At 38.8% G+C, this 27572-nt stretch overlaps 1 protein-coding gene across 1 annotated transcript in view; it reads left to right on the top strand.

The window, feature by feature from the left end:
* Positions 1-27572, top strand: part of LOC127662987 (X-linked interleukin-1 receptor accessory protein-like 2) — a 422943-nt gene that overhangs the window by 312913 nt on the left and 82458 nt on the right. The window contains exon 5 of the mRNA XM_052154354.1: positions 589-742. Within this exon, the coding sequence (XP_052010314.1) occupies positions 589-742 (154 nt within the window). The remainder of the gene's footprint in view (positions 1-588; positions 743-27572) is intronic.

Genomic DNA, 27572 nt, shown 5'->3' with positions numbered 1-27572 from the left:
GAAAAAAACACAGGACACATTGAAAGATGTTTACCCAGCACATGTTTACACAAAAACAATTGAATAAAGGCGTTATTTGGATTTAACCAGTGGGGTTTTATACTGCCTTTTGGACCTTCTGAGTTCTGGTCACCATTCACTTGCATTGTGAGGACAAAGAGCTGAAATATTCTTTTAAACGTCTTTGTTTGTGCTCTGCTGAAGAAGGAAAGCCATACACATCTGGGGTGTAATGAAGTTGAGTAATAGATGAGAGAATTGTCAGTTTGGGTGAACTATCCTTTTTAAAAGTTTCCACGTGGCATATGAGAGGATTTAGTTTTTTTCCACCATGATTTTGTTTTTTAAATTGACTTGATCTGACAATGCAAGAACTATATCAGAAGCTAAGATTCATTGCAAAGGCAATTAATTGTCCATCAAGCATATTATAATTGCCTATGACCCAAGAAATCTTTTACAATTTACAAATATTTTCTCAACAGCATAATTGTGGCTCAAATTGTTCAGTGTGCATGAGGCTTTAGTTATGCAGAGAACTGAGAACTCCAGAACAATGTGAAGAATGATTGTCTGATGTTTGTATAGGAGTGTCAGAGGAAAGACTGGAGAAGCTCCATCATCATCAACACCACCAGTCTGTGGATCCCTGTGGTGCAGGAAGATGATGGAGGAAACTATACCTGTGAACTCAAGTATGGCAGTAAAGTCGTCAGACGCACTACTGAACTCAAAGTCACAGGTAACATCACTAACCTAAGCCTCACCTAACCTAAATCTAAACCTGATGCTGTACAATATGGATATTATGCCACACCTAGTAGACAGGCAAATGTACGTCTTAGCCCCAGATGGCATGTTCACTGTCTGATGCAAGTTAATCATGCTGGAACAAGTGTATATATGTAGGTGGGTCTGTAATACAAATATTAATATGTATAATTTCTCAAAAGATTAAAAGTCTGTCGATATTATAAAATTATTATTATTAAATTCATTTAACCTTGACACTGCAGGGAGTTGTACATGGAGACATGTATAACAAGTTTAGCAAAAATATACTGTATATAGGGTCATGTTTTCACTATGAGACCAGGTTGTGACCATATGATGCACATTGCACAAAACAATGGCAAAGGCTTGTTGAAATGGCCAGTTTATTCTGATTGGCTGTCGAGTCTCAACTTCCAGGTTTCAGGGTGCACAGGCTTTAATCTGTCCATCTTAAAGTTGTTTTTAAAAGGTATTTGGTTGATTAATTATGTACCTTTAAAGGACAAACTAGTCACTATAGATTTGCGAAAGATTACTATTTGAAAGGGGGTTGTGGTTGGTGGGGGGTGATTAATTTTGTTGTGCTATGCATACCTACATTAACGTGGTTAGGTTTTGCAACAGAATGATCTAAAAAAGAATGTTGAGAGAGGTTGATGGCTAGCATTTAGAGAAAAGCTTTGCTATGAATGAAAAATAAATACATCATATTACAACTGAGTGATTTACAGCATTGTGTTCAGTTGACAATTTTTCTGAATGGCACAGTGTAACACGGTTCAGGATGGACAAGGAGGAGGCCGGAACCGACAGAACAGTCAACATAACTTTAATGACATAAATCAACCACATGTGTCTCTCTCTCTTTCGAACTGGTGCTTCCGGTTCGTCTTTATCCCCCTCCCGGCTGATAAGGACAATTCAGCGTCAGGTGTGCGCCAGTAGGTCTTCCCTGCCTTTCTGGAGCCCTAGGAGAGATGAGGGGAGGGAGAGGGGAGAGGGAAAGAGCGAGGTGGAGAGACAGAGAGAGAGAGAGAGAGAGAGAGAGAGAGAGAGAAACTCACTCGCCGGTCCCCAGACACACCGTCACCTGGTCCTAAGCCACTCCTCTGCCTTCTGGCGGATGACAGTTGCTCCTCACCTGGTGGACGGCAGTGAGTCCTCTGACCCCTGGCGGACAGTCACAGCTCCTCCCCTTCCTGGTGGATAACAGTGGTTCCTCCATCTCCCTGCGGCCGGCAGCGACTCCTCTGCCCCCTGGCGGACGCCCGATGCTCCTCCGCTTCCCGGCGGAAGGCAACGGCGAGGATTCCACAACAGAACCTCCCTCCTCCTTCATGGGTTTTGGCACCAATGTAACGCAGTTTAGGATTGGTAAGGAGTAGGCGGGAACCAGCAGAACAGTCAACATAACTTTAATGACATAAATCAACTTAAACAAACATAAATACACAGACACACACACAGCGGCCATGTGTGTATCTCTCTCTCTCTCTCTCTCTCTCTCTCTCTCTCTCTCTCTCTCGAACTGGCACCTCCGGCTCAGCTATTCCCCCTCCCGGCTGATTAGGACAATTCAGTGCCGGTCCTGCGCTTCCTCACAGCCCGCCACGCCCTCCTCCTCATCACACACAACTATACAATCTTGCAACTGAGAAAAATAACTCTGTATACAGTATGAAGTGCACATAGGTTAGTAGACAAATACTTGTCTTCAGCCCTTCAAAAACAACTGATTGCATTACGTGCAGCATTTAAAAGACAAATCTCAGAGATTACAACAGTTCAAGAGATTATTGATTATTGAGAACAACAGTAGGCCTATAGATTCTAGCTGTCTCTGTGGCTTCAGCAAAGCACTCGTTTTCAAAGCTATGAATCTAATACATTTAAATGAAGAGCTCTATGGGTGACAGCAGACTTGATAAGTCAAGTCTTTCAATTGATAATGTCCAAGGCCTCAAACACTTAGGACAATATGGAAGAGTTTGCTGAACTCATTGGAGTGCAGTGAGGGACTGATATCTTTTCACATTTGTATGTCTATTTGCTTATTTAATAGCCTATTGAGCCTCAGTGCCAATGTGGTTGTTTGTTTGTTTGGTCACTTGCTTCCAGTACGTTATGGTATTGACATTGCCAAGAGCTTTGTTTATATTGAGCTGAGCCTAGTAGGCTGTTTAGTAGGCTGCTGGTAGATCGGTAATTGTACTGGTTGTGAAAAGTCATTGTGGATTAAAATAACTTGTGGATGGGTTTTACCGTCTTGGTTTTGCTACGATACATACCAGTGGCACCGCCCTAAAGATGGCCATGTGCGCTCTGTTGCACAATTCTGCACTGCCTTGACTTGCTACACCACAGTGTTTAGCTTATGTTTATGAGAGAGAGCATCATCTGAATAACTGACTTAACAGCTCTTTAGCACAAAACTGCTCTAAAAAGATCACGTTTATGATGTGCGTCACCTGGTATCATTTGTGAATGCCTGGTTTCAACACAAATTAATCAATTAATGAATAAATGTAAAATTGTCCAGTTTGAGTATATAAGTATTATATAGTATTTACATCCCCAAGTAACAGTAATTTTAGATAGATCCAGTTCCTGAATATATATGATATACTTATTTAAATATACTATTTATATTTCATGATTATATTTTAATGGAAATGTAATTTCTCACAGTTATACTTGAGGCAGAACAGTTTGAAATATCAACCGTAACAAAATAACATTAAAATGAATGTCTTTTCTACACTTCTGTTTATAAAGTGACTATTTGCACCCCAGTAGTCTGGTGGAACCACAGAAATATACAACTAACTAGACAATATATGTCGCTGAAGTGGCGTGGGGTGTAAAGATGGAGTGTGTAGTGTTGTCCTAGTGACTGCGGTTCAAATCCGCATTTTGTCCCACTCTTTTCCCATCTGATTTCTGTTTCCACTCTTAATATTTTACTACTTCCAAAAATAAATAAACATTTATATAAAGGTTGATTTCATCGCAGTGATTTGTTCACGGGCAATGTCGGGGAGTGCTGAGAAGGGTTTTATATGGAGGTGGAATCTGTTGATTGCACTCATTCCCACGACATGTCAACACTTGTCTGTAGATTGCATCACTGTATTACTATAGTAATATTGTAGTCACCATGTTTTAAAAAAAAATTGTTTTAGTGCAATTAACTGGACTGGTAAACTGGCATACACGGCATTTTCCCGGTGGGCCGACGCACTTTGGTGCCGATCAGGGGCGGACTGGTCATCGGGAGAACCGAGTGGGCTGGTGGGTTGGCCGCGAAACGGGGCGAATTGGCCGCGATAAGCAAAAATGAGACACCTGCATTATGCAGAACGGACAACAAAACGGCACCACGAAATGCAGAAAAGGACAGCGACTTTTGGGCCAGTTGCTATGTAAAATCCCAGGCCGATTTCTCTTCCCAGTCCAGCCCTGGTTGTTTGTACAGAAATATGGTGGTAATATAGTTACCATGGTTCATTTTGTGGTTACTATGATTTTACTACAAAATACCTTGCTGAAACCATGGTTACTGTTGTAAAACCAATGTTATTTTTTCTAAGGTATTGTTAAGGTTAGGTTCAGGGGTAGAGGTTAATGTAGTGTATCTGTGGAACTCTTAATAAACACAATAAACACTGCAGTGATGCCCCTATACTGTATGTTAGTATTTACTGTAAATATTGGTGCAAATATTATCTGCCACTATTTGCACAGGGGTGTAAATAGCATATACCATTATTTGCGCCAGGGTGCAAATTTGAAGATTGCTTATTGGATCAATAATGGTCAATGTCATATTTTGGGACTAGGCAGTACTTTGTGCTGTGTTTACAGCCTAATAACAAAGTCTTGCCTTAAGAACAAGTGGTGAAACCAAATTGAGAACAGAGTGTAAACTTTACATCCTAGTGTAACTTTAACCCTACAGTGTAAATGTTGCATCCCAGTTTAAGTAAGACCTTATAAACAGCTGGTCCAACCTTACTCTGGTCATGGATCATTATTGTGCAGTTACTGTATTTTCCATGGAAATCTGTTACTATGCTGTCAAGTGGTCGGAGCATTGGTTGGTCGCTTTTTTATATTAGTTAGAATGTCTCTTCCTGTCTAAGTGGGCGGATCTTAGTCAGAATAAGCTGCACAGTGGACCGTAGTTTATTCTGAAAAGTCTGGTTTGGTAAAACTAGGCACATGCAAACTGTAGGACGAATATTACTATTTTAGATATTGTGCATTTATTTTGAGATTTATACACTGAAAATTAGTTGTATGTGATATCAAATGTCATACTGGCCTTGTGTGCCATATCAATACCTCATTTTAAGCAGAAAACAGGGATATTCTCAAGCCCATTTTTGGCATTTGTTTGACCCACTTATAAATAACCAGCCTGTATAAGAGTGCTGCTAGCAGTTCCAGATGACTAGGGTCAGCAAGTTTATTTCTGGAGGTTTTTCCAAGTTTTGTTTTTATTGTCAGCCCTGTGCCTCAGGCCACATGGAGGGGAAACCCGAGTGGACTGGTGTGAGGAGTGTGTGCGGGGTGTGCAGTGTGAAATGAAGCCCTCGGCTCAACCCTCCAGCCCCACTGTCCCCTTCTCAACACAAATCCAGACTAATGTAAGAATGATCTAGCACAGCATAGAGCAAACATCAGACTGCAAAGCTTTTACACAACACACTCTGGTGGTATCATGATAAAATGCAAAGAAAAACCGGTTTCACTTGTGTCTAGATAATGCAACGCCACTATGTCTTGGGCTAGCACTCCCTTGGGCTAGAAAACACTTTGATTTACTGAGCTTATATTTGCTTTCTCATCTATGCTCCCATTACCGATCTGCTTGTTTGAACATTTTTGCTTGATGTGCTTTATTTTGTAAGTGCTTAAAATAGGGCCCTATAGCATTTTCTTGTTCGAAACAATAACAATTACCAACACCGCACTAATTTTGTTCTTATACATCATACTAAGTGCCTGACCATGAAAACTCTACTTAAATTAGCATATGCGTTCAACATTTAGCTGTGCAATTTATTGTCTAACATAAGCAGTTTATGTTGCTTCTATGATTGATTATAGCACAGACAATAAGTACAACCTATTTAAACATATACATCTAAAACAAATGTACAATTTCACAAACCACTGGACTAAAACTCTACTAGAAGAATTAAGTGTTGAGCTCAATGAATGGAAAACAATGAACTTATATCAGGGCTATTTGAGAGAGCTATTACATGACACAGTCCTATTGAATGTGACTTTAAAACAGCCTGATCTCACATAAAAATTGGCCGATGTTTCTTTAGTGAAATTGGTATATGCTAGCCAAATTTTAAAATACTGCCCACAGAGGCTCAAGCAGTACATGTTTTATAGCATAAAGTGTGACATGCATTTTTGTCCAGGAGAGGTTGACAGAAGCCAGTTGTAAAGAGAATTGTTTTCAGCTGAATAGGGTGTAAAACAGTGAAGATAAATGCTTATTTAATTTAATCAATATGTCAGTGTCAGTGAGTCGGCATACTGTTGCCGATCTTAGGGTAGCAGAAACTTTCGGAAACAGCATGCCAACTCTCCGTGTGATCATATCAGTATGTATACAATTTTAAAAATAAATAAAATGTAAAGAGGAAGACTATTTTCACAGCATTATATTTAAGCAATGTGTGGTAATCGCATATCATTCCGATATGAGTTTCACCATTCTGTGGACACTAAAGGTGATTTTAGGCAGTGTTAGTCACCATTCAATGTCATTACTTTGTAATTTACAATGAAAGTGAATGGTGACTGATGCTAACATTCCTCCAAATCTCCTTTTGTGTTTCATGGAATGTACCTTGAAACCTATAAAAGGAGTTGCTTCCATTAGAAAGCTGTACTGTATATAAAGTTCAGTATAGTTTAATGATCATCACATTGTATTATATAATGTATGTGGTGAATGAGCATGAAGAGCTGAAAAGGGTTTTTGCGGAGGACTTTAGGTAACTAGGACTATGTTGGGACAGCACTCGTAGTAGCACCATTCTTTAAAAACTTCAACGTGACAAGGAAAGTGAAAACACAAGTAAGTCAAGACATTGCAGTCATGAATATTAACAAAGCGGACTGTAGGAAAATGACATAATCCCTCTTTTCAATCTCACTATAATAGTCTATTATTGCTGCAATGTGTCATTAATCATGAATTTGTGTTCAACAAATTTGCATTTTATGTTTTTGATATTTGTAAGTAGTGTATGTATTAAGCATTTTTATTACATGGCTCTCTGGAATACTCAATTCTGATTGGTCAATGTTGCTATCCAGCAGTCAGATATTGCTCTGTATCAACCGCACATTCAGGGATTTAGCCGTATCAGACCATCATCAAGGTTCTGCGAGCCGTCTCTCCTGCTTCTCGGATAAAGGTGCAATATCTACAAGTAAGCTAATAAAATAATTTCAACTCAAATCAATGTTTCATTTGCATTTATTATTTATTTGGCTAGTAGTCTTTTAATAGACTGAATATTGAGAAGTCTGACTGTCATTTTTACAAAACAAACACCAACAGAACTCTGAAGCAAACCAGAGGTTGATTTCAGCTGTTCAGCGATTTCTTTCATCTCAAATTACATAATTTCAACACAACTCAATATTATATGTCTATGCATTTATTTATTTGGTTAGTAGCTGTGTAATAAGCAGAATAATGAACAGTCAGCCAGTTGTTATCACAAAATTATCCCCTTCAGGGTGATGCAAGAGTCCTGATCACCCTGTCAGGGTATATTGTTAAACATCTTTATCTTTAACAGGTTTATAAGTTGAACTGCTCTCTATTTGGTAAGTATTGCGTGAACCCCCCTCCCGACCTACAAGCAGAAACTAACATCAGCTAAGCCTGTAGTTAGGACTCTAAAGAGATGGACTAATGAAGCAGAGCTGAAACTGCAAGCCTGCTTTGCCTGCTCTGATTGGAGTTTTTTTGAAGCCCAGCCATAGACCTGGATGAGCTCAAAGATATTGTGACATCATATATCAGTTTCTGTGATGATATGTTCATCCCTACTAGGACATTTTTATCATTCAGTAATGATAAACCATGGTTTACATGAAAGCTTCATCATGCCAAACAGGATGCTTACAGAAGTGGGGATAAAATCTTGTATAACCAGGCCATGAACACACTGACTAAGGAAATCAGAGTGGCTAAAGGAAGCTACTGTGAAAAGCTCTGAAAAGCCTGCATCTGTGTGGAAAGGCCTGAAAAGCATTACCAAGTATAAAACATCTCCCCCTCACTCTGTAGAGAATCAACAAATGGCTGATGAACTGAATGTGTTTTACTGCAGGTTTGAAAAGCCCAGTCTCACACCCCTCCCCCGCTCTGATCTTCACTTCACTTCACACACACCATCACCTCCTGCAACCCCCCTCCTCCCCTCTCCTACTCAACCTGCATGTATGGTCTGTGAGGAGGATGTGTGCTGTGTCTTCTGGAAACAAAAGAAAAGGAAAGCTTTAGGCCCAGATGGTGTCTCACCTGCCTGTCTGAAAGTCTGCACTGATCAGCTGACCCCCATTTTCACACAGATCTTCAGTAGATCACTAGTGCAGTGTGATGTTCCCTGATGTTTCAAATGCTTCACCATTAAAAACCCAAATCACAGGACTTACTGACTACAGAACTGTCACCCTCATGTATGTGGTCATGAAGTAATTTGAGAGACTTGTTTTGGCCTACCTGAAGGGCATCACTGGACCCCTGCTAAACACCATTCCGTTTGCTTGCTGAGCAAACAGGTCTGTAGATGATGCTGTCAACATGGGACTGCATTATATTCTGCAACACCTCGACAGACCTGGGACTTATGCAAGGATCCTATTTGTTGACTTCAGTTAAGCCTTCAATACCATCATGCCTTATCTTCTCTCAACTAAACTGACCCAGCACTCCATGCCAACCACAATCTGCCGGGTGCAGTTTCAATCTCTTCCCCTTAGATCGGGACATTCGCAGAACTCATTGAAGAGGCACTGACCACACAGAGAAATGCCCGTTTCTGAGTTTAAAGTTATTAACATGACCTGCTTCTGTACTATTTGAACTTTAATAAAGCTATAACACATTAAATATAACTGCATTTGTAACACCGGGATGTTTCCTTTAAAGAGCTCCGGCTCCGCTTATTCCACAACGAGACTGCTTCTGAATTAAACATTTTTTATAATTCCTTAATACTTTGGGATCTACATAAAATGTAGCTGTGAAAGTTTAGAGTGCATCTGGACTGTGATCTGTGTAATTCTTTCTCTCCTCAGTCAGGCGTGAACTGCAGTGCTGCTCTCGCGCATCATTTACAGTTTAATATGATTTCATTTTACGTTAAATGAGATCAAACGACTATATGACAATGACAACGTCAATGTTTTATTTTCAACTTTGCCGATAACGTCGACTAATCGTTTCAGCCCTAATGCAAATGATAATATGCTTTTAAACTAACCTGCTTTGGTTTCTTGAATTAATCTGGGTGTCTGTCTTTCAGGTGCTTTATTAAGTTTGATGTGTTTCCTCCTTTCGTCAGAAAATTGTGAAAGCAGCGTTTACAAATAGGTTTTTCCCTTTTCATCAGCCTCAAATATAAAGAATTTCCAATCCTGGCTTTTTCCACTTTTCTTTTCGACAAGATTCAGTTGAGACTCCGCAGCAGCTTTGCTTGTCACCATATTTTGCTTGTTGTGAGCGTTCGAAAGTTCCCGACTTCTGCATGGGTAACGGGTAGACCCAGTACTCTGTACTACGGTACCTTCAGAAATTCTGGTATAGTAAAAAATGTTTTGTTTCAGGACCGACTTGGTACCGGAGTACCGGTATTTTTGACAACACTACTCTGTACATGTCAAATAAGGCTGTGCATATTATATGACATGAGGGAATGGGTGTGTGAGGACTTATAATGAGCTTCATCATGGATAAATAGATGGTCTGTGATGAGATCTTGTTTGTCTTCATACAGCGAATGAAAGCAGCATAACATGTTTGAAGTTTCCTTATGCCAGTTTTTGATATTTTGACATTTGTCTGACATTACACTTTTGGAAATTAATTAATGTGTGTGTGTGTGTGTGTGTGTGTGTGTGTGGTTGGCATTTTTTTATTATTATTACACTACTTATTAGAGAAATGTTGATGAATATTAAAAGTGGGGCCATAACTCCATAGAGAATGTGGAATGAGGTTTCGGGTCACTGAAGACCGTGTAAGATATTCATACATATAAAGTATGTTGTAATTTCCATACAAATGCAGAATATATCAAAATTATATTCACTCAGTAATCATATTAAATCATTGATCAACTCATCTATACAGAGCAAAAATCAAATATGACGACATGTCAAGAACTTAATTGGTTCTTGTGTCATAATGTTATGACATTTGGTCACGAGATGCACTCAAACAGTGAAGTTTCATGCTATTGATATTTCGGTATATTATTGAGTTCAATGATCATTGATTTGATTGAATTTCAGAGTGAATCACAATCTGTTCATTATATAAAATGATTGTATGCTTTGAAAGACCTGAACAAATCGCACAGACTACTTTTACAACACTTTTGGGTGTTATTTTAAGCTTTAAAGTGAGCATGATCAAGTGTGATTGAATGTAATGAAAAAGCAATCATGACATTCTTTTCAATTAACATGTTTATTGAGTGCAAATGCGAGATAACGGGGTGTAATTTAACTTTTCCAACTAGTTTGATAGACAGGCTTTGCAATGGCAACTTTCTTTTTTGGCAAATAACTTCTTGTTCAATACAAAACCAGGGAGGGGCTCTCTCAGGGGGAAGCAACCAGTGAGCCAAATATCTGAGACCAAATGCTAATAATACATTTTTTGGGGGGTAGGCCTAGCCTACCATTGTCAATCGGTCTATGTAATTTATTCAAAATGTAATATAGGATGCTTACCATTTCAAATGAAGGGCTTCGCTATGCTATCAAATTGCTTGGAAGTAAGAGAGGGGGACATCTATAGGGAGATATTATAACAGGTAGTTCAATTTTGGAATACAATTCATATTAATAACATTGATTCCCAATCATAGATCAATGTAATGAAGCCCATCTGCCCACATCGCTCGAAAACCTTTTAAGTAAGGGGTCAAAATTAACTCTAATTAAATCAGACAAATTTTCTGGGAATAAAATGCCCAAATACTTAATGCTCTGTTTGGGCCACTGGAAGGCACCTGGCTGGAAAACCATTACTGGGCAGTTCGCTGTCAGAGGCAGAGCTTCAGATTTAGACCAATTGACTCTGTATCCCGAGAATTTAGAAAAATAATTAATAATTCTGTGGAGGCAAGGCATAGATCTAGTAGGGTCTAGTAGCGAATAATAAAATATCATATACGTAAAGCAAAAGCTCATGCGCCCCACCTCCCGCCACCACCCCGGGAAAATCATCATCCTTTCTTATTCCGGGGCAATACAGAACAATAATGGGGAAAGAGGGCAACACTGTCAAGAGAAAAATAATCTGAAATTAATCCACTTGTTTGTATCACCACTACCAGGTGTCTATAGAGTAACTTGATCCATCCAATAAAAGTATTTCTGAACCAAAATCCAGAAAAGATAATCCCATTCTACCATATCAAACGCCTTTTCAGCGTCAAGTGAGATAGCAGTGACAGGAGTCTGATCATTCACCACTGACCACATGATATATTTACATCTAGCTTGATCATGGAAATTGGATGGTAACTCTTACGCTTGCTTGAATATTTGTCCTTTTTAAGAATCAGATCCAGGTTTGTGTCATGGTTGGCAGAAGCTTTCCATTTTTTAATGATACCATATAAACTTCTAACAAAAGTGGAGCCAGTTCTGTACAATAAGATCTAAAAATGTTTTAGGCAAAACCATCTGGCTCCGGAGCCCTGCCTATGGGCAAGGCCTTAATTACCTCGCCAAGCTCCTCCAAGGTTATCTCAGAATCAAGAGAATTTTTTTGCTCAGTCATCAGTTTAGGGAGTTTTAATTGTTCCTCAAAATTTATAATATCTTCATCAGTAGACGAAGATGTGGTACTGTAAAGATCTTGATAGAATTCTTTAAAAGCATTATTACTATCAATGGCTGAGGTCAAAATTTCATCACCAGCAGATTTCACTGAGGGAATGGTAGAAAAAGACTCTCTCTGCTTTATATATTTAGCATAAATATTCCATGCTTTGTACCCCAACTCAAAGTATGGCTGTCTTGCCCTGAATAGCCAAAACCCCACCTTCCACAACAAAATAGTATTATATCTGTATTTCAATCGGTTCAATTCTCTGAGGCCATGAGACGATATTCGGTTCAGCTCTGCCTCTGCACTTTTAATATGTCCTTCCAACTCCACAAGTTATTGTGCTTTGGATTTTTTGATGAATGAGGCATACTGTATGATCCGACCCCTGAGAACTGCCTTAAGTGCCTCTCAAGCTACTGCCACAGAGGATACTGAGGACTAGTTGGTCTCCATATAAACATTGATTTCAGCCTTTAACATTTGTTGAAAATCAGGATTTTCCAAAAGGGATACATTAAAGCAGCAACTATATGATTGAAATTTCTCCATATGTGGCAACATCTCTAAACTTACCAGGGCGTGTACTGAGACTAAGATGTTTCCAGTTGAACAATCAACAACAGATAAAATGAGGGACATAGATTAAAAAAAATTAGATTCTAGAATAAATCTTATTTACTGATAACAAAAATGTATAGTCCCTACCAGATGAGTTCAAAATTCTCCAAATATCTGTAAAAGACCAAGATTTGTACACATCCTGTGAAGCGTCAGTGCTGCTCTAGAAGGCCTACACACTTTTGCTTCACTATGATCAAGGACTGAGTCCATTAATAGATTAAAGTCTCCTCTCAATATTATATCATGAGGGGTGCCAGCAGCTTGCAGCATCCCTTCAAGATCTACAAAAAAGTCCTGATCATCAGTGTTAGGTGTGCATATATTAGTGAGAGAAAAAAATTTGCCCCTGAATTTCTGCTAAAACAATAATGACTCCTAATTTATTGTTAATCTGTTTGAGACATTTGAATTGTAGATGTTTACTTATCAGTGTAATGACTCCCCTGCTCTTACTTGAACCAGCACTAAAGAAAACATATCCACCCCATATCTTCCCAAATGTTTTAGCTTCCTGCAGGGAAAGATGTGTTTCTTGAAGAAACACTATATCATATTACTTACGTTTTTATGGGGTGCCCCAACCCATTCACATTCCATGTGGAGAAAGACAATCCACTCATATTAACATTTTGACATATTAGAAAAAATTATTTTGTGTCAAAATAAATCAAATGATAAAGACCACATTCCAACATTACTGCCACAGTCAGACCACGAACTTCTCCCCGAACCAAACAAACAGAAAAAATAAATATGTGTGCACTAACCCTGTGCACGACAGCGGCCATCCCTCTAAACTCAAGAAGTCCACGTATGCCTATGAGAGTCCCTGCGACAACTTTGCCGTCAAATTGCTCAAGTTCGGTTCCTGTACACATTTTGTGAGACAGAATTATATAACAGAAAATAATCTATAAAATAAACTCTAGCCAATAGACAGAATAAACCCATGTAGAACGTGAAGATTAATTCACAGAACTGCCTTGAAGGTGTATTTCTCCACAAAAAAATTCCAGCCACTATCGGAACCATTATGCAAAAAAAATACAAAAATAAAAATAATAATAATAAAGCCATTCAGATTTCTCAGACAGTCAAACAAATGTTCAGTGAGCCGGCTGTTCATGAGTTTTGCAGATTATCTAATCATTCCAATGTCCTGCAAAAAATACTCAAAACAAATACACGAAACAAACTCCATCCAATAGGAGGCATAAGCTCAAAGAACGAGCTGATTCATCCACAGCTGTCCCGAAGGAGTGTTATTCCACAAAACAAACTCCAGCCACTAGGCGGAATCAGCACAAAAAGAAACCAAAAAAGTGCCTAGCTTCCTCAGACAGTCAAGTTCACTTGGAGGCATGTGAGAAACACACCATGACTCAGTCCGTTGATTTTATGAAAGATATCACTGGTTGTGGGCATGTAAATATTTTGCAGCCATCCTTAGTATCTAATCTCAATTTGGCCGGGAACTTCAGTGTAAAAGCGACCCTTCAGCGATGCAAAAGTTTCTTGAAGGAGTGTTATTCCACAAAACATACTCCTGCTGCTAGGTGGAACCAACACAAAAGAAACAAAAAGGTGCCCAGCTTCCTCAGACAGTCAAGTGTATGCTCAGTGAGTCAATTCACTTGTGGACCATATGAAAATGTACAACTGCTTTACTCAACCAATTGTCTCAACATGTTCTCACAATGCTTGCTGGGGACATGAAAATATTTTGTGGCCATTCTTAGTATCTATTCTCAATTTGGCCAGGAACATCAGTGCAAGAGCGATCTTCCAGTGATGTAAGAGTTTCTTGCATTCCTTGAATCGATCACGTTTCTCTCTTGTCGAGAGCTCTTTGAGCTCACTCGATTTCCAACTTATGGGCTGTTATGTCAAGCAGACTCGGGAAGAGCTTGTCTTGGAATTTCACCATATCTCGACCTGCTTCATGCTCAGGAATTCCAACAATTTGGACATTGTTTGCATTCCAAGTCTGTTTTGGCCACTAGCGGATTAGCAGCTAATTCCCTCTCCTATGACTCCAGATAATCAATCCATCTCTTGACGTCCCCGATTCTTGTTACCAACTCGATGGACGTATTACAGCAAGATCCTCTTAGTCAGCAACAATTTTCATCAGCATCACAGACATGTTGGACAGTTGCCGTTGACTTGCACCCGCCGCACCATCCAAACCGATTCCCTGATCTGTGGCCCTGTCTGAAGTATCAGCTTGAGCACGTAAGTGTCTTTTAATATCTACATAGCCGGAATTATTTGTCATGTTGACTTCAAAGAACAGTTATGTAGCAGGGTGTATCGAATCTCACCGGTTTATGCCGTAAAAATAATTCAAAATGAGCAAAGTGCGCAGAGATTGACGTTTACATGTACGACTCTCGCATGGCACGTCCTGCTGGATATTTTCGTCATTACAGCGGAAACAATTTAAAATACTCCGTCATTTTTGGTATACAGATAAGTGTAAGACATCATTAGAAACTCTAAAGGGTCTACTTTTATTTGTGTACACTCACAATAACAACAAAATCTTGTGCTTTTGTAAAATAAATAAAATAAAAAGGGTGAGCTTTCAGCAGTCTCTGTGTTCACAAGCATATTTCAGAAACACGTTACAAAAATTAACTGAAACTTCGCGAATACTTATCACACAAACATGAAACATATGTCTAAAGAAAGCTTAAAATGTCTACTTTTAAATAAAACTATTCCAGTTTAAAACAAATATTCTCCTGCAATGTAATCTGTATGAAACAAAGCAATGTACAGTTTCTTCTGGCTCAACTCATTAAAGCTAATGTGATCACACCCACCAGCAGAGTGCGCCATTCATACGCTAATGTGCTGAGACGATCAAGGGAAATGGACAACACAACTCAACTTTTCTGCATGTTTGTAACGATACACAGGCGATCAAACTCCTGGATATTAAGGAAGAGTTAACAGTTTCCTCAGAAGAAGAGTGGGACTCTTATGAACGTTTGTATTTTGAAGAGAGACTTGATCCAGCCGAGAATACAATTTCGGATGAGTAAGTAATTTAGTTTTCATTAGTTGACATGCTATTTTATATAAACATGTACATATTTTACTAGTGGGACTGTTTCCAGACATGATTATTGTTTAAGTTTTAGTTACATTTAAATGTTGTTTTGTCTAAAGCAGGTATTTCAATTGTATGCCGTATGATATAAATATGATATGTTATATGATATAAAAATTATATGAATGTTTAGATTATATTTTAACTAGCATTTATGCTGCCTCATTATCATCAACAAAGCTTGTGTTTGCAAATATGTGATAAGGTTAAGTGAGTAAAATGCACTTTAAATATGCCTATATTAGAATCTGAAGGATCATGTGACACTGAAGACTGCAGTAATGATGCTGAAAATTCAGCTTTGATCACAAATTGCATTTTACAATATGTGACCCGTCACGGAAACCAGTGACACAAGTCGGCAGCACAACTTGTGAGCAAAATGAGAAACAAGTGTTTTTTTCCAAAATTGGTGATTTCCGCTTTTTTGCAGAATCTGTTAGTTGAGATCATGAAGAAGCCTCTCCATGTTTGAGATAACAGTATTGGTATATTTAAAAGCGTACATTTTGAGGTTGAAATCGGCTTGTTTTTCGGAGATTCTAGCATGCAGTAGGGGCGTGTCATTGTCTGTGTGTATTTCCGTACTGAATAGCCGCCGGCGCTTTGCCCCCGCCCCTAACAGCGTGGCTACTTATTATGCAGCTCTAGCCGACTCTATCTGATATCAAAATTCAATGAAGATGGACGCCGCAAAGAATGTCGCAGACGAGCTGAACCGTGGCCGTTACAACGAAAATGTTTTGAAGTACTTCTTCGACAAGCCGGATGCTTATGAACAAGCGTTCACTGATTCTGAAGACGATCTGAGCGACGATGAAAGTGGCATGATAAGACTGAATAATATCCCTAATCTACAACTGAGCGAAGATGAAGACGAGGAAGAATGTATCGGACTGGCGTCATGCGAATTATTGGACATTTAGAGGCAAACAGATGCACAGTGCAAACTTCGGAGATGGTTACATCCACAAAGAAGACCCCGACAAAGAGAAAGTGTGCCCGAACGACTTATTTCATTGGAGGCAACGAGATCTGCAAGAATACTTTTCTGTTTCTTATGGGGTGAGTTTCCATAAACATCAAAGTTTGTTGTTTTTGTTCATTCTAAGAACACGCATACACGTTATCTCATGTTTAGTCCATGTTTACAGGGGGAGCTTTACAGGGGTATGGCTTATCTAAATGAGATGTAAATGAGCCCTATTGTCACTCCCAGCAGCAGAGAGAGGTGAGAACTGCACAATCTTTTGAGGCCGTTTTCTACCCTTTTAGCTTTTTTGAGTGCCTACCTTCAAATGGCCACAACTTCTCCAAATATTGTCAGATTTCCATGTGTTACAAATTGTTGGAAAGCTTGGAGACTACACTTTCAGAATCTGTGAATAACTCAAAATGCCCCAAAACCGACTTGTGTCCCTACTTTCCGTGATCGGTCACATATATTCAAATAGAAAACTGTTCTTTTAAATTGTAAAAAGAGTTCACACAATGTTTTTACTGTATTTTGGATCAAATAAATGCAGCCTTGGTGAGCAGAAGAGACTTCTTTTACCGGTAGTGTAGGTATAAAATTAAGTAAAGTCTTTATGTAAAGAAAATATATAGTCAGATTACTTCTTTTTACTTAAAACTTGATTTTGATCATTAAATCTCCTCACATTCATTCTCTATCCCTCATTGATAGGCCCAGGGGAGGGGTCTTTTGTCTCTTCAGGTGTAAATTACCTTAATAGTCATGATAATTCACGCCTCCTCGCATATGACCTTTCAACACTAAAAGTGTCTTACAAAAGTTAAATGACTATATTGTTTTGTATGAATGAGTGATCAGGATGGGTTTCACATCGTTTTGCAGTTCTCAAAAAACTTGTGGACAAATGTTTGGTATGTGTTATATGTCCTTATTTCAATGACTTACAATTTTTTTTTTCAAAAACCATGCATAAATGTTATTTTCTCAAAAATACAAACCTGTACACACATGTTGCTCACATATTATTGTAGCCCAGTTTGTGCTGAATACAGTGTTATCAGACTTTAGCCATTAATTTGTTTTTAAGCAACTGAAAAAAGCACAAATGTCAAGGCATGTCAAAACTTCTCCAGGGCTTAAAACAACTCAGACCCCAGAGGGTTAAACCAACCGATGGGGGTTTGCTGCTCTTAGCTGGTTTAAGATGGTCTCTAAGCCTGGCCAAGCTGGTTCAAGGTTGACTTTGTTCGGTATGGAAAGCAGCAAAAGTGCTGACATGTTGTTCAGAAGTTTCTTGAATCATGCTGTATGTCAATGGTGTCAGTATCCTATGCCTTCAGACCTGGACCCAAGCACTTCCTTATTTGTTGTTTCAGGGCATCAGACTCAGATAGCATCCATCTCTTCCATGACAGTAATGCCTTATGTCACGCCATGTCAAGTAGTGATGCTGTTGCTATTGATGTTGTTATTTACAACATTCTCGCCTTTTGCCTTTCTACTTTGTTAGGAAAAATCTTTTTAGCTTTAACAAGTTTCTTCAAATCCCCCATGAAAATGTCATGGCTTACAATCTCAGTTTGACAATGAACATCTTTTAGTATAGGCTATATGCTTTTTTTTAAGAGTATGTGCACTTTTAGGGGTTGATTTTTATTAAAGAAAACAGATTTCAACTTCTCATCTTTTATTTCTGCTACTTTTCAAATGCCTTTAGATTTTATAGATTTACCCTTGTCCCAGCCCTTCAATATTAAACAAAATCAAAATCCATCCTAAAAATATGAATTATTGCATTTTAAAACTTTAATCTAATCAACTAGTGAAATATTCATTAACCATTTTAATACTTATTGTATGAGTGATTTAAATAATTTTTTCACAAAATATTAGTCTCAAATACTTCAAATTTCTTATCATAGTAAATATATGAATGTATAAATACAGTGCAGAGTACAGTAACGAGTAAAGTGCTATGTGCCGTGCATAAAAATACAAAAAACTTGAAATAGTTCAAGTGCACTAGATGATTCATTACTGGAGGTTAATTAAGAATTTGATATACTTCCTTTAGAATTTAATCATGTAACTTCACAGTCAAATAAATGTGATGCAGTGACTTTACAGCAGTGCCAGAGATGTGACACATAAGTCTATATATGAGACCCTAAAACAAGCATGGCTCATTTTTCATTGGAATCGATACACTGTTACAGGAGCTGCTGCTGCTGTTGTGCAGTTTCTGGTTTTGTCACATTGAGGGTCTGCCGTGTCACAGTAATGGGAACATAACATATATTCTACGTCCCATTAGCTCACACTGTACTCTCATTTATTTAGAGCAGACATCAAAATGACTTGACATTCACATGTCAAATGTTTCCAGGCTAGACTGAGGTCTATAAGATGTTTTATTTGGCCAGATGTTGATATTCACTCTGCATATTTTACCCTGTTAGAAGCATTAAATTCTGTTTTTTCAGATGTTTAAATATGAACACTAGAGAGGTTAATGAAGATGTGGAGTTTTATAGAGCTCTAAAAAAAATATATTTACAGAGTGCACAGAAGCAATTGTAAAATTTTAATCAGCCAATATTATTGCATTTAACGGTAATTAATGAAGTACATGATCTGTGGCTTTTTGAGGGACTCTAAAATGCTCAATTGTTGGTTAAGATCTGGTTTTATCATGTTCTAAATAGAAAAACATTCTTCAGATAAAATGTGTTGTGACTGGTTTCCAAGCCGTTGCTATGCTATTGCTAAGGCATTTTGGGTGTTTTTTTAAATGTTGTTTTGCAGTTGCTAGGGTGTTCTGAGCATTTGTCAGGTTGTTGCTAGGGTGTTCTGGGTGGTTGCTCACTGGCCCAAGTCAGAAGAGTCCAACCCCAAGTCTATATAGCAGCTTTTCCACCATCGGGCCGAACGTTTCTGAACATGGTATGGAGCAGATACAGTAGCATTTCCACATGAGCATGGTTATAAACCATTCTCGGCTCGGAATTCTCATAATGGTTAACTATTCTTACTCAACTGTGCTTAACCGTCCTGGTGGAATAGCTTTTTACTGTGTGTGTATGTATATACACACACATGTATATATTTACACTCACCTAAAGGATTATTAGGAACACCTGTTCAATTTCTCATTAATGCAATTATCTAATCAACCAATCACATGGCAGTTGCTTCAATGCATTTAGGGGTGTGGTCATGGTCAAGACAATCTCCTGAACTCCAAACTGAATGTCAGAATGGGAAAGAAAGGTGATTTAAGCAATTTTGAGCGTGGCATGGTTGTTGGTGCCAGACGGGCCGGTCTGAGTATTTCACAATCTGCTCAGTTACTGGGATTTTCACGCACAACCATTTCTAGGGTTTACAAAGAATGGTGTGAAAAGGGAAAAACATCCAGTGTGCGGCAGTCCTGTGGGCGAAAATGCCTTGTTGATGCTAGAGGTCAGAGGAGAATGGGCCGACTGATTCAAGCTGATAGAAGAGCAACTTTGCCTGAAATAAACACTCGTTACAACCGAGGTATGAAGCAAAGCATTTGTGAAGCCACATCACGCACAACCTTGAGGCGGATGGGCTACAACAGCAGAAGACCCCACCGGGTACCACTCATCTCCACTACAAATAGGAAAAAGAGGCTACAATTTACAAGAGCTCACCAAAATTGGACAGTTGAAGACTGGAAAAATGTTGCCTGGTCTGATGAGTCTCGATTTCTGTTGAGACATTCAGATGGTAGAGTCAGAATTTGGCGTACACAGAATGAGAACATGGATCCATCATGCCTTGTTACCACTGTGCAGGCTGGTGGTGGTGGTGTAATGGTGTGGGGGATGTTTTCTTGGCACACTTTAGGCCCCTTAGTGCCAATTGGGCATCGTTTAAATGCCACGGCCTACCTGAGCATTGTTGCTGACCATGTCCATCCCTTTATGGCCACCATGTACCCATCCTCTGATGGCTACTTCCAGCAGGATAATGCACCATGTCACAAAGCTCGAATCATTTCAAATTGGTTTCTTGAACATGACAATGAGTTCACTGTACTAAAATGGCCCCCACAGTCACCAGATCTCAACCCAATAGAGCATCTTTGGGATGTGGTGGAACAGGAGCTTCGTGCCCTGGATGTGCATCCCACAAATCTCCATCAACTGCAAGATGCTATACTATCAATATGGGCCAACATTTCTAAAGAATGCTTTCAGCACCTTGTTGAATCAATGCCACGTAGAATTAAGGCAATTCTGAAGGCGAAAGGGGGTCAAACACAGTATTAGTATGGTGTTCCTAATAATCCTTTAGGTGAGTGTATATATATATATATATAGATGTGTTGTATCTAAATAGAAAGTATAAGTATGACTTTTCTATATTGATGCCAGGTATGTTTTTAAGCAAAACAAAAGCAACATTTAGGAACTAACACCAGGACATCTTCTAATTCATTAACAAATTTGATTTATTTATTTATTTAAAAATTTTCGTTTGGCATTATAACGTGTTAATCCTGTTCTGTGCGATTTCTTTGTTTGCTTAGCTATAAATGGGGACACACCAGTATTATTATTATTTTTATATAGAGCTAACGATAATTACTATAAACTTTACCTTAACCCACACCCTAAACCTAACCCCAAAAGAAAACTTTTTGCATTATTAGAATTGTAAAAAATCATTATTTAATTTATGTATGGATCATTTTTACAAATGAGGATGTTTTGTCTGATTTAGCTCACTTTAGGGTACAAATTTGTCCCTAAACTGTAGTTAAGTAAGTACAAACACACATATTTTCCTTAGCGGAGCAATTGTTTATCAGTAAATAATGGAGGAAGCCTCTTTATTGGAAATGTATTTATAAATCAAACCCTAACCTGCTCTTTATGAAAAGTAATTTTTAATTTAAACAAAAGTAATTTAAACTCTTATATTGTGTAATTTAATCATCATAGAAGCTCAATATGTGAACTATCACCCACCATAAGCGAAATGTCATCATTCAATCTTTACCAGCCGGATCTCATGAAAATTATGTGACTATCTCTCACATCTTAATCTCTTACAGCAGCCCAATAATCTCAGTAATAGATAGCTAAATTACAGGCTATGTTATAGACACACAGAATCTAGTTAGCAGAAGTATTAAATTTACCTTTATATGTTTCTTCAAATTAGAGGCAGGATTAATGCTGATATCTGGCTTGAGCAAGTTAAACTCACATGACACAGTCAAGCAATTGACCTTTTTCACTGCGAAAATCCTTTTCAGGTGCAGCCGTGATGTTCAGCTGTTGAACTGTGCTTGAGGCATTCTCACAGATGGCTCCAGATCTACAGCTGCTATTTAAGTTTTTTAGTGTGATTTGGAGTCACGAGACTCTTGTAGCCAATCATGTTGATGGATAAAAATAAAATCAGGACAGGGAAGTAGCGAACACAGCTAAAATAGCACATTAAAAGTACAGTTACAGCACTTAAAATGTACTCAAGTAAAAGTAAAAGTATACCATTTTTAAATGACTTAAAAAAGTACAATTTCTGTGAAAAACGACTTAGAGTAACATATTTGTAATTCATTAATTTACCCCCCTGCTAATATGTGATTAAATATGTGAATTGATTGACAGCCCTAATTCTTTTATATATTATAATAATATGCTTTATCAAGAGCAAAACATATAAACAGAGAATCATGCAACTGTTTCTAGAAGCAAGTGATGTATTGTGAAGTTCCGTTCAAGATAAGTATGTACATTTTGATTGAGAGAGAGCTCTCACATAGCAATGTTAAGATGGCACGATATCTGTGTTCTCTCGGGACATCATAAACACAGGCACTGAAACATCACAGCCCAGATGAAATGTAATCTGATGAGATGTTATGGATTGGGCTGAGATGTGCTCACACACAGCATGCGGTGAGAGAATGAGCGTGAAATAATACCATTATCATGCTGCATGATCGGCTCTATAAAAAAAGAGGAAGAGAGTGTCATAAACTGACTACACAATGATGTTGTGACCAACAACCTTGTTTCTACAGCAGGCAATGTGTGTCATTTTTTGGTTTAAATATTTTCTCCAAATCCAGCTTAATTTATAGAGGCAACGGTAAGTAAGTTTCTCGTAAAGTGTAACGCAGTGACTGTTGCATAATCAAAACATCCCTCTGTTTGTTTGAGCATCCACCAGCCTAACAGCATCATTGGCTCAAACATTGGCTCAGTAATCTTTAATAATACAAAAAACTACACATTTTAAGTTTATTTATTTATTTTTCTTAAACATTACACAATTAAATTTTATGGAATTTTGTTAGGAAATTGAAATGTATAAATCTTAAAAATATGCAAATGTAAAAATATTAATATGTTTGGTGATTCAGAAATTGCATTTAACTTAGCTTTGGAAATGAAGAAATGTTGTACATACATGTACATACCAACTCAAAACCTAGACCGACAGCTTTTCTGCAAACGATTCTAACTGACCACATAATTACATAAAAAGCAAACAAACAAACTTAGCACATCACAGTCTTTGCTGTAGCCATGATGCAAGTCAATGCAGATGAATGAGAAACAAGCAAGTATTTATTTATTATGATTTATTCACAATAAATCAATTTCTGAATAAAAATACAGTTAAACATAAAGAATAAACAATGCTTACTTGTGTTGAATATCCCAAGAAACCTCAGAAAAGGCATTTTTAAGAAAAGAAACAAACTTATATTAAAGCTTTGAAATCACAACAGGAAAAACAGTTTTAATGTAAATTACTCGTGTAATGTAATACTTCACAGGTGTGACACAGGTATGAACATTACAGCTCTCAATCTCAAAAGGAAAAACTCAACAAAACTGTGAAACACTACCATGTTTTCAGTGTTACATGATATTCTTTTCTTAAAGAAACAGTAAACATGGACGGTGTCTTAACATTTATGTCATCGAAGATTAATGGAGGACCCAAACGCAGGAAGCAGAATTACAATTTACATTTATGCATTTGGCAGATGCTTTTATCCAAAGCAACTTACAGAGCCCTTATTACAGGGACAATCCCCCCGGAGCAACCTGGAGTTAAGTGCCTTGCTCAAGGACACAATGATGGTGGCTGTGGGGATTGAACCAACGACCTTCTGATTACCAGTTTATCAGTTATGTGGTTTAGACCACTACACCACCACCACTCCAATTCAAGACTTTATTACAAAAAATAAACAAAACTACAACCAAAAGTCTCACGATGTTGAAAAATGTTCCACAAAAAACAGAACTAGTAAAGACTAGTTGAAAAAGGTTTAAGAAAACATGACCGATGTTGATAGCTGCCAAAAGCAACCGGAAGGATTGACACACAGACAAACAAAACAATACAGCACAGGACTGAACACGAAGGGAGCTGATATAGGGAGAGGTAATTGGAAGAACAGCTGCCACGGATGATCAGCTGATTGGTAACGATCATTGCCAAGGCAACTGGGGATGGAAAACTCAACGTGGCACCTGCAAGACACAAGAGGGAGTGAGAGACAAAACCAACATAGGCAAAACACTTAGACGAGACAAACAGACAGTCAAGGGAGTCACAGTCAGGCCAGACTGTGACAGTACCCCTCCCTGATGGATACCTCTTGGCATCCACAACAGATACACTGACACAAGAGAGACTGACCAGGGAGGGCGGGTGGGAAGACAAGACATAGAGCATGAATGTCCGGATCCCAACACCAGAACCGAAACCAAACAAGACGAAAAAGTTAGGATCCAGACACCATGCTCCGAACATGAGAAACAAAACAGACTGAAGGGTGCATGGCAAGGAAACCAAAACTGAGCCATGCACCCACACAGAGACAAAAACAAGAACAGATAGAGCACATGGCCAGGAGAATAACCATGAGCCACATGCTTAACATAGACACGGAACACAAGTATCAGGATCCTGCCACCACAATAAACATGACCGACCAAGTGACAGGATCCTGACACTACCCCCTCAAAGGGACACCACCTGGCATCCCAAAAGGGGAAACATCAAATAGCAGACAAGACCAGACAACATCGATAGACACAGAGTATGGTTAGACGGAGACAGTAAAGGTTCCATCCACGGAAGGAAGGGTAGGTGAAACCATATGTGTAGCTCTAGGTAAAGGATGGGGTCTGGCTGGCTGGGAGGCAGCCTCTGGAAAGGGATAGGGAGCCAGAACAGAACCAGTGGGTGACCAGAGAACCAAGACCAACAGGGAAGATAGGCAGGGAGCCAGGACAGATGTGGTGGGCGACCAGAGAACCATGACTGACTGGGAAGATGGCCAGGGAGCCAGGACAGAATCAGTGGGCGACCAGAGAATGAAGACCTACTGGGTAGATTACCAGGGGACTGGGACAGATTCAGTGGGTGGCCAGAGAACCAAGACTGACTGGGCAGATGGCCAGGGAGCCAGGACAGATCTGGTGGTCGGCCTGAGATCCAAGACCGATAGGGCAGATGGTCAGGGAGCCAGGACTGAAACAGTGAGGGGCAAGGGACAGATGAGGGAATGGGCCCATACAGGGAAACAAAAGAAACTATAGAGTGGTTTGCATGTACAATGGATGGACAGAAAAGAATGGACCAGTTGGATAGGGCATCTCACAAAATAGGAGTAGGGGTAGAGGAATCACTGGACTGTTCCAAGCCTGGGGCCCAGGTCAATGGTGGAATGAGCAGGAATCTGGGAGAGGATGAGGGCAGAGAGAAGCGTGGTAGTGGCTGGATGGACATTGGTGTGAACTGGGGGAATGAAGAGACCGGTGTCTTCTGAAGGGAAGTGGACAGACCATAGGGTACAGGAACAGAATCTCAACAGGCTGGGCAGCGGCCTGAGGGAACAGGATAGGCAGCGCAATGGCCGCTGGTAAAGGATCAAGCAAGCAGGGGACAGGAATGAGGTCAGAATGGGTGGCAGCCAACACGGAACAAAAATAATAACAATATTTATTAGATAAAGTAAAATCAAAGACTCATCAAGTGTATGCATTATTTTACCATTATTATCTTTTAATTTCCAACAAAAACAATACCTACAAGAATACAAGCATATTTCATGTATATTTCTTCTGTAATCTTATAGTAATCTTATTTTTGGATAATCCGTTATCTACTCCTAGGTAAACAACACAAGGTTCATGATGGTATGGACCTGTACCTTTAAGAGCGAGTGCTCTGGAAAGCGTGTCACTCAAATACCATTTCAAATTTCAAATAATTTTAAGTTAATTTTATTTGGATGTGACCAAAAGTGCAGTCGTCTGTGTAATTTAGTTGTTTTCTGTGCAAATAGTTTCTGCATTTCCATCAGTTCATCCCATTCATAGCAATCTGCAGAGACCTGCTGTGAGGACGAGGGCGTGAGAGCTGGGATTATTGCATTGATTGACTGACAGATTAATTAACAAATTAGTGCTAATCAGAGCCAATGTCACCCCTCGCATGACTTTTTGCTGTATTCGGTAGTTACCAAAAAAAGTACAACATTCCATAAGGTAATAAAATAGAGAGTGATGGATTACATCAGTCAGAGGAGAGAAAGATGCCCAAATGGCTTTCATTCCCTCAGCAGCAGTGTGCTAGTGCTCAACACTGTGAAAATGATTTACTTTTGAGTAATGAATAACCACCATTATGTCCACTAATGCAAAAGGTACCAATGAGTGGTCAATAATATAAACCCAGTGGAGCTGTTATGCACAGCCAGTCATGGTTAACATGGGTGGTTAGGCTAGCTCTGACCAAGAGTTGAACTGGTTTCTGTGGTTAAGTGGTTAACACGCCCTTAACCACTTGTAAAACCTTGATGTAGAATATGAATTGATTTCCCCACAAGCACTCTCTTAGTTTAGCAGTCAAGGAAACTGAACACACAAAAAAAATATTCATGCATTTCACAAATTAGCTTTGAGGTCATTTATATGCCAGTCATCTACTAAACAATGTCACAACAAAATTTTAGCAGATATACACATTTAAAATTTACAGTCTTCCTTTTGCAGGAAAATGGACCAGAAATAGTGATGACACCATCTTGCACTCGTGGGGCATATCCACAGTTTTCCCGAGCAATCACCGAGCGTTGCCATGATGATTCTAATTGCCTGTTTTCTATTTCTGGTCTTGAGACGCATCATAAAAGCTACCAAAACAAGCAATCCAGACAGTGTTAGTTGAAGTAAAAATGTATTTCAGGCTCAACTTGTGCAGTTGTTGGCTGTCATAACAGCTCAAAGTAGTTAATGTTTTCAACTTAAATAACCTCAGACCATCGCTTCATTACATCTACACACTCAGGTGAGACACTGTCAAAAAACTGTCATCTTGACTCTGTGAAGTCTCGGCACTATAGAGATACATGTTTTTTGTATAGTTTTTAGAAATGTAATACTTTAAACATCACATTGTCCTCTTAGAGCTTACACCGATGCAACTGAAAACACTAGAGACCGGAAATTGAGAACAGGCTAATCCACGTTCCATGTTCAGGAAAAAGGTGGATACAAAGTTATGTCCAATCAAATGCTTTCTGGAATGAGAAAGTCCATTCCCCAATACCATCTGCTTCTGACTCCTGCTTTTTTTTTTTTATTTATTTATTTGACATGGACAGACAATTACATTGGACGAACCATATGCATTTGTTTAAGTGTTTTAGCACAAATGCTAATTTTCAACACCTGTCCACAGGAGGCTTTAAGAAATTAAATACAATAACAAAACTAATAAGCAAAATAATACTAAAAATACTAACAGAAAAGAATAGCTAAAATATACCATGTAATTACAGAGAGAAGAGAAAACAAATTGCATACATAAATTATAAAGCAAAAGCATCAGAGTCAGCGAATATCATTAATTATTCATGCGAGCACTGCTGTTTAGTTTTTAGCCATTGTTTAAGTCCT

The sequence above is a fragment of the Xyrauchen texanus genome, chromosome 23, assembly GCF_025860055.1.
Source record: "Xyrauchen texanus isolate HMW12.3.18 chromosome 23, RBS_HiC_50CHRs, whole genome shotgun sequence".
Lineage (NCBI taxonomy): Eukaryota > Metazoa > Chordata > Actinopteri > Cypriniformes > Catostomidae > Xyrauchen > Xyrauchen texanus.
The sequence above is the reverse complement of the archived record's forward strand: the minus strand, read 5'-3'. Positions and strand labels throughout refer to the sequence as shown.